Source organism: Protobothrops mucrosquamatus, unplaced genomic scaffold (assembly GCF_001527695.2).
Source record: "Protobothrops mucrosquamatus isolate PMUCROS unplaced genomic scaffold, P.Mucros_1.0 scaffold237, whole genome shotgun sequence".
In the NCBI taxonomy this organism is placed as follows: Eukaryota; Metazoa; Chordata; class Lepidosauria; order Squamata; family Viperidae; genus Protobothrops; species Protobothrops mucrosquamatus.
In genome coordinates, this window is record NW_015386587.1 from 764,637 (window position 1) to 777,798 (window position 13,162).

Consider the following 13,162-nt stretch of genomic DNA (forward strand, 5'->3'; position numbering starts at 1 on the left):
GGGCAAAACTCACTTAACAAATGTCTTACTTAGCAACAAAAATATTGGAGTAAATTGTGGTCATAAACTGAGGACTACCTGTAACGCACATTTACACTCATGATTCTTGTGGAATTGGACCTAGCCCATTTTCTGGCAGCTGAATAAAGAGAAGAATCCAATCACTGAGTAACACAGGAAGATTCCTATTATATTGTAGGTCCAAATAACTCAGTTGGCTCCAGACTAGTCTACCTGAGGTGTCCCTATCTGACTTTGATAATCAATAAATGAATAATAATAAACTATAGAAGTAGCTCTTTAGATTACTAGATTTAGCCTTTAGATCACTACAGTTCCATGCCTCCAGATTCCTTCCCATTTGCAACATAGGAATGTCAGAGTTGTCACTGTAACTGAAGGAACGGTATAAAGTTGTGGGTTTTTTGCACACTGAACCTCATGGCATAGAAATTGTCAGGCGTGAAATACCAGATCCTCATGTGAAGAGTTCAATTACCTACTTTATTGCTCGCCTATTTCACAGGAATCTTCCCAGATTGGCAATTTGTTCCTGGACCAGACTAGATAAGGTTCAATGGCATTCAAGGGAGGTTGGACCTTGCCTTTATGTGCTTATGTAATGATTCCAGACTAATTCCCTGCTTGATTACTTCCCTGGCTCAGCAACAGAAATAAACCCAACTTTAAGTTCCTTGGAGAACAAATTCAAAGCAAATTCTACTTTCTTTTCCAGTTCTCAGCCCCTCCCCCCTCCCCCCCCAAAATAACCAAGGCTGATTGGCTTTGACTTTCCAATTATTAGGATATTTTTATGAGGTTCACTGCTTCTATTTGAATTGGATACATACCTTGACACGATGGTCATCCTTTTCAGTTATGGTTGCCACTCTAATTAGCATGGGGTTTCTTTTGTCTACAGCTTCTAGTTTCATGTTAGTCTGAAATCCATGAGCTGGGCGCTATAAAATAAATTATATATGGAATCAGAGGCAACTAAGGATAATACCTATATCATTTAAAGGGCATATTTGAGGACTGCATTGCATCATAGCATTAAGATGCCCTACCTCTACACCACACATTTCAAGAAAAGATTGAAAATGTCTATTTTCTGCTTTAATTTAACTGCAATTTGCTGTTACATGCAATTGGGTTATTTGTGAATATGGGAATTCAATTTTCATTTTTGTATGTCACGACAAATTAGCTTGTTCAATTGCAGAAACCAGCACTTCCAACTTTCTTTTCTGGCATGTGTGTTATATTAGTATCTGGCATTTAAGGCCAAGATTGCTGCCTAATTTATCTAGATATTTTTTAATGTGATAGGGAAATTAATAACAATGATGACAATCATAATCAAAATAAATGTGCCCCAACCATTGTTATCCAGGAGATAGTACAAAAATGCAATTACATCATTCAGTGATACGGTTCATTCAATATAAAGAAAAAAAACCAGAAAAAATCTTGACCAACCAGTTTAAATGCTCTTGCTGGTGCTGCCTGAGAACCAGTTTCTTCCAGGTATTTCTCCCATGAGAAGCTTTTGAAATCTTTGTATGCTGTAAAGAGATTTCAGATGGTCCTCAGTCTATTCCTATCCTTGCAAGATTAATTAATTATTGGATGGCTATGATAAGAACTTCTGAGCTTCTGAGATCACATGCATACATTACGCATGACTTGGGTTACGTAGCTGAATTGCAGCCATAGAGAAAAACAACTTAAGCAGTAAAATAACATCATAAAACCACATTCATTATGCAATTGTTCACTTGTTTTAATTACTGTAAGCTTCCACTTTGCAACTACACAAATGAACCTTGTATTCAAACATACTTTCTCCCTCCCTATGCTTCGCCATGTCTCTCTTTTTCTGGCAAACCATTCGCTTGCCATTGCATCTGCAACAGAGGCCGATGGCGAGGTAAAAAGAGAGTAAGAGAGAAAATAAGAACACAAATCAATTCCAATTCTGATATGGAGAGGCCATCTTAGTGTTGCACATTAAGCTGTTGATTTCTGAAATACATCAGTGAGCAATAACAGAAGTAGCATCGCAAATGCTAAGAAGTTGACAAGGAGTTTCCACCACTATCTTTCTCTAACAGCTGGATTTAAAAGTTGTCTTAAGTAGGTACTCTCTACACCAAACAGTGCAACTAGCAATAGTTTTTAAAGATCTTTTAGGAAGTAATTATATTTAAAACTTCCAAGTGAATTCCCTTTCAAGCTCATCATGGCAGGTGGGATGGGGGTCCCGTTTTTGCCTCAGCTCCTGCCAACCTAGCAGTTCAAAAGCATGCAAGTGCGAGTTGATAAATAGGTACCACTTTGATGGGAAAGTAACAATGCTCCGTGATGACATGCTGGCCACATGATCACAGAAATGTCTTCAGACAGAGCTGGCTCAATGGCCTTGAAATGGAGATGAGTACCAAGACTCACAGTCAGACGAGGAGCCCGGCCCCTCTACTCATGCTCAGGCAGAGACACAGCTGTTTCAGGAGCCTGAATTGGGTGGTGATCGGGAACAGTTGAGGCCAATCCCGGATGCGTGGATGCGCAGAGAGGAGAGGCGAGCAAGACAGAGGAAGGCAGTAGGGCGGCTCCAGAGGCAAAAGAAAAGTCATTAAGAAACCATGCCCTGGTGGAACTATAAAAGGGGGAGGTGTGGGAGATGCTGGTTGCCGAAGGCAACTGTTCACACTGAGGCTTTGTATTTTGTTCATTGGGTTGTTTGTCTCCGAAGTCTTAGACATTGAATCAGGTGTGTAAAAATAAAAAGGGGTTTGTTTTTCTTATGGGTCCTGCCTGGTTCTATGAAGAGAGGTTTTTCCTCGTGAGTAAAGCAGCTGAGCAAGTACTCACGTAGGCTGAGACAGAACAATAGGAACATGAAACGTAAGATTCGCTGGGAGTTGGATGCCTTTAAATTGTATCAACCAACCAACCAACCACGCAATCAACCAATAAATCAGCACCAACATGGAAACGTTCAATATGGTGAAAGATGAAATGAATCAATGAAATATTGACTCTTAGACATCAGCAAATTGAAATGGACTGAAATTGGACGCTTTCCGTTAAAAAGATCATTTACTACTCAAGGGCATGCTTTCCTACTCTGGAAGGGTATCTCAAGGACAGGATTTGGATACTGTGTCCTCAGTGCTTCTATAATATCGTACAGACTTCATGGTAGTGAATCTTTGATGCAATTATTATCCAAGTTCATGCTTCACCCGCTGAAGCCGAAAAACAGTTTGTTGACAGGTTTTATAATCAAGTTCAATTTGAAATTCACAGAACAAGCAAGATATTTATTTATTTGATTTTTATCCTGCGTTTACTACCTTACAGGTAACTCAAGGAGGCGAATATATATAATACTTCTCCCTCCTCCTGTTTTTCTTATAACAACAATCCTTTTATTATATGTTGCTTGTGGTTGGAGACTGGAATGCTAAACTAAGAAAAAGTAAGGAGAAAAATGTATTTGGAGTAAGTGCCTGGGAAATAGAAATGAGACAGGAGAATTTACCCGTTTTTGCCAAGCCAATAATTTAGTTTTCAATTAAGCTAATAGTTTTCAATCAACCAAAACAACACGGAGAATAAAATTAACTACAATATTGGTGTCAATGCTGCAAATAATGTATATTCTTGCTTTGACGAAATATGTAGAACTGTCTGGTATTTTTAGAGTTAATTCAGATGATGGTGGGGGGGAGGAGAAAGATAGGACTGCTGGGAAGAGACCGGAAGATAACCTCTGCCCTTCCACCTGATAGGAGAACATGATATATGACAGCAAATTTAGAGAGGGAACATGCTGGTAAATTAATTGCTGAGAGGAAGAGAATTTTAGATCTTAGCATCAACTCGTTGTGCCTGTGCCGACATTTTGTAACAATAAATTACTTTTAGGAAAACCAATGCCTGGAAGTTCTTTGAAGTGTTTCATTAGCCGGAACCATAACAACTGGTATGAGAAGGTGGAAAAAAATTAACAAAGATACAATCAGGAGCTGACTGTGGAACAGATCACACTCTGCTCATTTGCAAATTCTAAGTCAAGTTAAAGTGGAAGAAGGAAGCTACCTTCCACAATATGATCTGGAGTTAACATTTTCAAGAAAAACATCAGGAATTACTTTTATAGAAAACCACAGGAATTCACTGAGTGGAAACCAGAACAAATGTGGCATGAAATCAAACAATAAGAGATCAAGAAACAGAAGTAAGCAGAGTCAGAACCAAAGACAAAAAAGAGAAATATCTTAGGAAGGAACTTAAAGAATTTCAAAGAACTGTTAGAAGAGACTAGAAGAATATAATGACATTTGTAAAGATATAAAAAGATGGAAACAAACGTGGAAAATCAAGGAAAATATTCCAAAAGATTTCTGAACTCAGGAGGAGGTTTCAAGCTTGAAGTTCAAAGCTGCCAATGGACAGATAGTAACTGACTGAAAGAAGATCAAACAAAGATGGAAAAGGTATACCAAAATTCTATACAATGAAATAGCAGCATCTAATGTATCTTAGAAGGAATTCCCTATTTACAAGACCCTATATTAGTATTTTAACCATTCAGTCATATCTGACTCTTGGTGATTTTATATAATTTACATCCTATAATTTATAGGCAAGTGCTTTCCATGCTATCCTGTCAAGCACAGCTTCTTTCAATTGTTGAATGTTCATCTTTGTATCAGCTTTGATGGTATCAAGCCAGCATGTTCTTTGCTTGTCCCTTATTCTTGAACCACTAACTATTCCTAGCATCCTTCTAGTATTCTAGTCTTACTAGAAGATTAAGTGAGATTAGCATTCCAGTCATTACCAAATCAGACAACTATAGGATGGAATGATGGAATATCTGCATCAATATGGCAAGCAACAAAGTAAGAATCAGTTAAGGTTCTAACCAAACTGTGCCAGGAAATTTGAAAAACTTAATGGAAAAAGTCAGTCTTTCTCTTTGTCCTGCTCTTTTGAAGAAAATATTCAAGTCCTGCATTCTCCTTGTATAATACTTTTGTTAATCAATTTCTGCTGAAACCCCTGGATAGAATAGTCAAATTCTGTCTAGTATTCCAAGGATTCAGAATTTGATTGGGACACATAATTTCTAAAAATATTGGTAGAACATGCACTACAAGTAAGTAGGACTTCCTCAGTGTGACTGAAATAAGTCTCATAACATGATAATATTAATATTCCTTGCAGATATTTTCATAGTGACTGAAAATGATGTGTTTTTAACCTACCGGCTGGTGTTGTTAAGGCAGATCCAGTTTCTTGGCAGTAACCAACAGGTCGAATATATGGACTACTTGCATCACACCTGCACCAAAGATATACATGATGAAATATAGCTATGCAAACTTGGCCTAATGTTTCTATGCTGAACTTTAATATCAAGGATGCAATAGGGCAGGCCAATGGCATCTCTTTTGCAGCCTTCAAGATCCATAAATGATAATCCAGAGTTGGGGTGATTTTTTTTCTTTTGTATTTATGGAATATAGAGAACTTTAACTGAAAATTAGACTTCCAGAAAGTTAAAACACTCATTTTACCCCTTATACTCCCAAACACAGATTCTTGCGGCAGTTTACATTGTATATAGAGTCCTTGATGCTCTCTGCTTGGTGTTTTTCTTGCAGTACATCAATGCACTGATGATATAACCTAGTTTGGTAATGAAATGTCTGCAAGAAAAACACCAAACTCAGAGAGCACTGAGAACCCCACAGTTCAACGCTGAGCTACAAATATTCTCCTCTATCGGTAAGTTGTATAATCCTGTATTACCTCATACATGGTAAGCTATATGGCTTGAATTTATATTTCTACATTTTACCAAACTAAATTTAGATTTTAATTCTTTATTTGTTACAATTTGTAGACAAACTACATGGTCCAAATATATATTTACCTGGAGGGAATGCAGCACATATTTCAATATGGGCTTACAATCAGAACTTCAACAAATTGAATTATGAGTAGAGCTGAGTGCAAATGAATATAGAACTGGCTCCAGAGGTTTCCTTATCTCCAAATGATTTTACATTCTTCAGTTCCTGGGCAAATACCCCATTACTCTCACCAATATAACAAATTCTTGTTCTTACCAGTAATCATAGCTTTCACCCCAGTTGTCAAAATGAACCAGCAGTCGATTATCCAACATGTCTGCAATGGTGGCTACACACATCAGGGAAGGATTTTTTTTGTCTACTGCCTCTAACTTCATGCCCACCCGAAAACCAGAAGGTGTGACTGGCTAATGGATAGGAGAAAACAGGGAAAAAAACATTGCCATTAGATGTATTTAAGTCTGCATTGAGTTGAAGAAAATCTGATCTTACTGCTGATTCACATAAGATTCTAAATCAAAATAGGACATGTCTGATTTTGGCTAGGTTGTGGGAATTGTGTTTTGTTTAAGAAATCATAATTTAACTATTGGTTCCATGAGTCTTCCTAAAGCTGTGAAACTCTGAATGCAAAATTAAAAAAATCTTTTTAATTCACTGAAATTTAAAGGATTGGCTAAGTTGGTACAGTATATAAGTGAACAAATGTGCCTGCTTAACAGAGCAGACACCAAAAGAATCAAAATACCTGAAAAACACCAGCTGTGCAACTAGAAAAGATATTCAGATGAGCAGCAGGAACATGAATCAATAAATGTTTTCAGCCCAAACACTGAACAAATGCCGGAGGGTCTGTGAACCAGGTTAACGTAGGAGATAAAAAGCAAGCTACTCTGTGCCAGCTGTGCTTGGCTAATTTACTCCTCTGCTCAGATAAATGCAAATCAATAAACTCTGAATTCTACACAAACAAATACAGGCAATAAACTCTGAATTCTAAATATAACGTGAGAGATAATAGTTCCTATTTCATTTTGCTTCCCTCTTTCTCAGCGGTTTTGTTTCAGTTCTAAGTATTAGCTGAAGGCACCTTGATACCTGTTTTAGAAAGGACTCGAAAGAGACAGCTAGAAATTGGTGTTGCTACTCACTGTGCTTAGGATCTTGAAAAGATTTTTGGGGGCGGCCTGAGATTTGCAGATCTTTAAGTATGAAGCCCAGTTAAAGTCCCCATCTTTGTAACCTAGACAAAGAAAGAAAGAAAAAATTATTTTTTGATAAAAAGCCTGTGGGATAGCACAGGTTGCTTTCTCAGAATTAGAAACAGTATGGGAAGTATTTGAAATCTGCACGATAGCTCTGTTTGTTGAACAATTAGTGTCTCCAGGCTTCTATAAATATTTCTCCTTTTTCTTACATATTAGTGCAGTTGTAAGTCATTCATCTGAAAATTCAGAAATCTCTGTGGCTATAATGCAAAGTGGGTGTCAGGATCAACCTCACTTCTTTCCTTTTTAACCAATTCAGTGCTTTAACATTAGGCTAGTCTCTTCATTAAAGCTATTACTTGGTTCAAGCACTATTAGTTGAAATGAAATTGGAAAAAAGGAGCAGATGTGTCCACTCCTTTCATCACAACATGGAGAAAGTTGCACCTCAAGATGATCAACCTAGAAATAAAATTTTCTCCTGAAAGTTTTCATTCACAAGAGGCTCTGTAGTTCAAATAGGGAGATTAAGCAAACTGGATTCAGTTCAAAGTCCCATCTCTGATAAGAATGTTTATTAATATAAAACTATATAAACATATACACATACACACACACACACCTTTAGGAGGGAGCAGTTTGTGGCCTGTTTTTTCACACCAGCCAACAGGATGGATATCTGTTGAATCAGCATTAACCCAGAAGTCGTAACACTCTGAATAACCATCAAAATGCAGTCGCATTCGATACCCCTGCACCTACAACCAACCACAAATGCAAGGTTGTTACTTTTGCAAAACACAAAAAAGTCTGTGTTAAAAAAATTCTGCTCCTATTTCATTTTCAACATGATTAACTTTTAATAGTGGATGCATTAATTGTATTAATTATATTAATGTATTGCTGGTGCTACAGTTCACAGACACTTTACTTAGTAGAATTCAAGCATCTATCTATAATGAAAGTAACACTAGAATGCACAAGCCTCTATAAAAAAAACCCCACAAGAACTGTATAAAAAGCCAATTAAAGATGTTCAGATTGTTGGCCTTACCTGTCAATATCTTTTCAGGTACCAATACTCATTTACCAATGTATATCAACATGGCCAATATGTACAGTATATTAAAATGTTTTTTAAAAAGCATGCCTTAGTCAGTCGGCATTTCATTAACTTCAGCCAGAATTAATTAACTGATCATTGACATGCTTTTCATCCCTCTTCCAGTTATTTTCTTTGTTATTTTAAAAAGTCAAACCAGTACCTCAGCAACAGAAAGACAACAAAATAAAGATGGATGTTCAGGGTCCAGTCCTTCAAGCTTCATTCCAACTTTAAATCCATTTTTGTTTTGTGGAAAGGACTGAGACTACAGTAAAAAGAAATAAAATATTATTATAGACCTGACAAACTCCTTGTTGCAATGTCAATACTCTGTGGGGAAAATAAGAAAATGAAGAAAGAATATCAAGTGTATAGTATTCCTTTTCTATAATTAAGCTTAATTGACTTTTTAAAATGTTTTCTTGTTTTTTATGTGGGAGTAAGCTGTTTATAGAAATTAAGAATTACTAAAGTTTAATTATCAGTTAGTGCAGTGTTTGAATTGACAGACTTGTGCTTCTAGTCTAAAATAATAATGACAACCCTTAATGACAACCCTTGGAGTGTTCATTTCTTAACTGATAAACCATAGTTTGCTGTTATGACACAGCTAGTCCTTGACTTACAACCACAATTGAGGCCAACATTTCTGTTGCAAAGCAAGACAGTTGTTAAATGAATTTTGTCCCATGTTATGACCTTTCTTGCCACAGGTCTTAAGTGAATCACTGCCGTTGTTAAGTTAGTAACACGCTTCCCCATTTGCTTTGCTTTTCAGAAGGTCGCAAAAGGGGATCACGTGACCCTGGGATCCTGCAACCAATATAAATATGAACCAATTGCCAACCATCCAAATTTTGATCATGTGGTCACGAGGATACTGCAATGGTAGTAAGTATGAAAAATGGTTCTAAGTCACTTTTTTCAGTGCTGTTGTAACTTCAAATGGCCACTAAATGAACGATTGTAAGTTGAGGACCACCTGTACTCAGAGACTGCTACGCTCTGGAGATGGAAATAAACCTAAGAAGTTAAATAGAACAGGGAAAAATGGAGGCAAATTGCTATAATGCTTAATTTGACTCTTATATACTTGGATACCCTAACTTCATATCCTAAATTTTAGTTAGCGCACAGCATGATATGATATAGTGTCTGAACTGAACTTCCGAATCTGACCTGGAAAAGCATCAGACCAAGAGACAATATTATTCTGAAATTTAGACTCAGACACAGTAAATAAAACTCTGCTGACAGCTAGAAGACTTTTTAAAATCTTGCCCATTCATTCGTTCATTCATTCAATTTATATACTGCCCATCTAACTATCAAGTGACTCTGGACAGCTTATAATGTCATAAAATAGCAATATAAAACAATTGGAAAGTTAAATATATATTTTTGAAAATTCCTCTAAGAAGCTGAGCTTTACATACAAAACTGGGAGTGAAATATGGTTCAGATCAAGCATCTTCCCAGTGCTGTATTTTCTATTATCTCCATTTTATTTGAAGAAACTGAAATAATTTAGCACGGACAGGAAGGATGCTATGTTCACATTTTCTATGATTTGGTTTTGTGCATATTGTTAGATATGGCAATTGGCTGCTACTTGTACCCTCACTTGTAATGATTACTTTTTAATAAGATAATCTACAACATGCTAAAAGTCAAGGACCAATTAATGTCAGCACTATGCTAATTACGAAAGTTAAAAACTAGCTTTCTACAGTTGCTAGATATGATACTAGATATGATACTGAGCAATTTCATAGACACAAATTAAAACAGGGGTTGTGGGTAAAACTAAATGTGAAGATTAAACTGCTTACAATGGTTAATTCACATATCATCCCTTTAACAAGCCAGATGCACAATAAAGCGGGCGCACGTACACACACACACACACACACACACACACACACACCAGCTCACACTGAATCCCTTTCCAGGCAAAAACTGATAGATGTTTATCTTATTCCCTCCTTCTGATGCGCAGCATTTCCTTCCAACAAGAAACCTTATCCCTAGTTGCAACTTCTCTCTATCAAACTCAAAGTAAATGCAGTGCAAAGATTATAAATCTTTATGGTGCAAACACCCATGACTTGTAAGGAGTGCTGAGATGTGTTTCCCTGCTTGGATATCATGAGAAAACTAGTATCTCTCTTTTACAGGCAGTTATGCAAGACAAAAAGAGAGAATGAAGAAGGAGGTGAAGGAATACTCATCTCCACATCAACAAACTCTATTTGGAAAGACGCAAAACCAGCGTGAAACTCCCATATAATAATAATATGATAGACAAGCATACTTGGGCCTCTGTAAGTTTCTTAGAATTATGATGGACCCAGGTTTGTCTCTCTGCAGCACTGAAGAAGTCACCTTGGTCTTATTGCTTCCAATAAAAGAGCCCTTTTAAGAAGATGTGTAAGATTTCAATGTTCTCAACATATTCCATCTCATTACAATATCTGGTTCTTTGATTTCCCACCCACAAAAGATTCTGGTTCTAAGGCAATACAAACATGGAGGTAGCCTCGACTTATGACCACAATTGAGCCCAACATTTCTGTTGCTAAGCAAGACAGTTGCTGAGTATGTTTTTGTTGTGATTCCATGCCAGCCTGTGCTCCTGGCAGCTGAGTCTGGGGAATTAGAAGAGGAGGAGGAGGGGCCTGGAGAGCCATCAGAATCGGAGGGAGGCTCTGATGAGCTGCAGGACTTACAAACTAATGAAGAGGCTGGTCCTTTCACTCGTGATTGAGCTGAGAGCCAGCTATGCTGGGAAGCTGAGTCGGATTCGGAGGAAGCACTGCTGGAAGACCTCAGAGATGCTCATAAACACAGACAGATCACACAACTAGGACAGAGGGAGGAAATGGGGTGACTCCAGGGGAAGAGGAGAAAGCAGTGAGAAGCCACGCCTTGGGGGCTGCGTAACAAAAAGGGAATGTGTAGGCAGGGCTGGTTGCTGGAGGCAACCATTTGCAAAGAACTTCAGTGTCAAGAGATCATGGACTGTTTATTTTGCCTGTGAATTATTTGGCTCCGTTTTGCTTTTTGGACAAGGTCTCCGTTGGAAAAGTGTTCTGTTGCTTTTGTTTTTCTGGGACAATTATCAGGTCTGTAATTCAAATAAAAAGGGTTTATTTTCCAGTCTACTGTTAAAAGAGGGGTGGTCTTTGTGAAATAACAAGGACGTACGTAGGCTGGGATGGAACAGTTTTGCTCCATTTCTCAATCTTTCTAGCCACAGTTGTTAAGTGAAGAATTATAGTTCTTAAGTTAGTAATATGGTTGTTAAGTGAATCTGGCTTCCCCATTGACTTTGCTTGTCAGAAGGTCACCAAAGGTGATAACATGACCCTGGGACACTGCAACCATCATAAATACATGCTAGCTGCCAAGTGGCCAAATTCTGATCACGTGATCACGGGGATGCTGCAATGATTTTAAGTGTGAAAACAGTCATACGTCACTTTTTTTAGTGCTATTGTAACTTTAAATAGTCACTGAACAAATAATTGTAAGTCGAGGACTACCTGTATTCAATATCCACAAGAAAACATTTAAGAGATTACAAACCTCTTTGAAAAGTTTTAAGGGAGCAGCTGGCATTCGTTCTTCTTCTAAGTATGTCATCCAGTTCCAAATGTTCTTCTTTGCAGGAACAGCTGAGAAATCAAAGATAGAATGAAAAAAAATTGCTTCTGGGAAACCGAGTATGGAACCACAAAGATCCATGGAAGGAGTAATGTAGGACAAGTGATAGAACACTTGTTATAATGTACTTACGTGTACATTATGTACATGTAACAATGCATTTTACCGTTTTGGTATTATCATCTTTAAAAGTGAACACCTATGTAAATATTTGATTGAATTGGCTTAACCTTCTCATCACACTAGCTGGATAGGAGATTCCAAAAATCAGAGTTCTAAAGCCACGATCATACCTTTTTTTAAAGGGAATTCACGAATCTTCTCATTTATCACATTTACAACACAAACTCATAATATATATATTTACTCAGAATTAAATTCTTTGGAATGGATCTTCCATTCCATTCCTATTTACTCACAAGTAAATAGGAATATGTTACTATATATATAATTTATATATTATTACACTGCCCATTGTATCACCCGACTCATAAATCAAATTATCAGAAATTTTAGTTGTCTTTCTCATCAACAAATTACAACCTTACTTCGGCAACATTTAACCTGGACAACTATTGTAAAGTGGGGCCATGTTTCCAGCAATGGCTATCGGTTTCAGGTTTGGATTTTTTTCTGTATTTCAAACTTTGCACTTGTGTTTGATGGGCCTGAGACCCTAAATAAACAATTCTGGCAACTTGAAGGAGAGGGGGACATAAGACTGCATATATAGTCTAGAGTTCACAGAACAGACCATGGCCGGATGACATGAAGAGAAATGTTCCAATATTGTGGCCTTTCTGTTGTTAAGTAAAGCAGTTAAGTAAGTTTAGCCCCACTTTATGGGCTTTTTTGCCACTGTTATTGTTAAGTGAACCACTGCAGTTGTTAAGTGAGTAACACAGTTGTTAAGTGAATCTTAACATTGACTTTGCTTGTCAAAAGGTCACAAAAGGTGATGACATGATCCTGGGACACTGCAATCATCATAAATATATGCCAGTTGCCAATTGTCTGAATTTTGATCACATGACCATGGGGATGCTGCAATGTGCAATGGTCATAAGGATGAAATATGGCCATAAGTCACTTTTTTCAATGTCGTACCGTTGAATGGCCACTAAATGAATGGTTTTAAGGACTACAAGTAATACATTTCATGGACTATAAAGGTAAGTGTAAAATTGATAGAATGTTCTTTGTAACATTAGTACACTGGGTCATTACAGAGGTTGCCAAAGTACTGAATTTATAGCAGCATTTTAATAATAATAATAATAATAATAATA

General features: G+C 37.2%; 1 protein-coding gene across 1 annotated transcript in view; it reads right to left on the minus strand.

The window, feature by feature from the left end:
• Positions 1–13,162, minus strand: part of LOC107286029 (lethal(3)malignant brain tumor-like protein 4) — a 43,045-nt gene that overhangs the window by 24,415 nt on the left and 5,468 nt on the right. The window contains exons 4-11 of the mRNA XM_015814324.1: positions 11,796–11,884; positions 8,368–8,472; positions 7,725–7,860; positions 7,046–7,137; positions 6,150–6,301; positions 5,283–5,359; positions 1,483–1,568; positions 852–962 (exon numbers count right to left, since the gene is read on the minus strand). Coding sequence (XP_015669810.1) covers positions 852–962; positions 1,483–1,568; positions 5,283–5,359; positions 6,150–6,301; positions 7,046–7,137; positions 7,725–7,860; positions 8,368–8,472; positions 11,796–11,884 — 848 coding nt within the window. The remainder of the gene's footprint in view (positions 1–851; positions 963–1,482; positions 1,569–5,282; positions 5,360–6,149; positions 6,302–7,045; positions 7,138–7,724; positions 7,861–8,367; positions 8,473–11,795; positions 11,885–13,162) is intronic.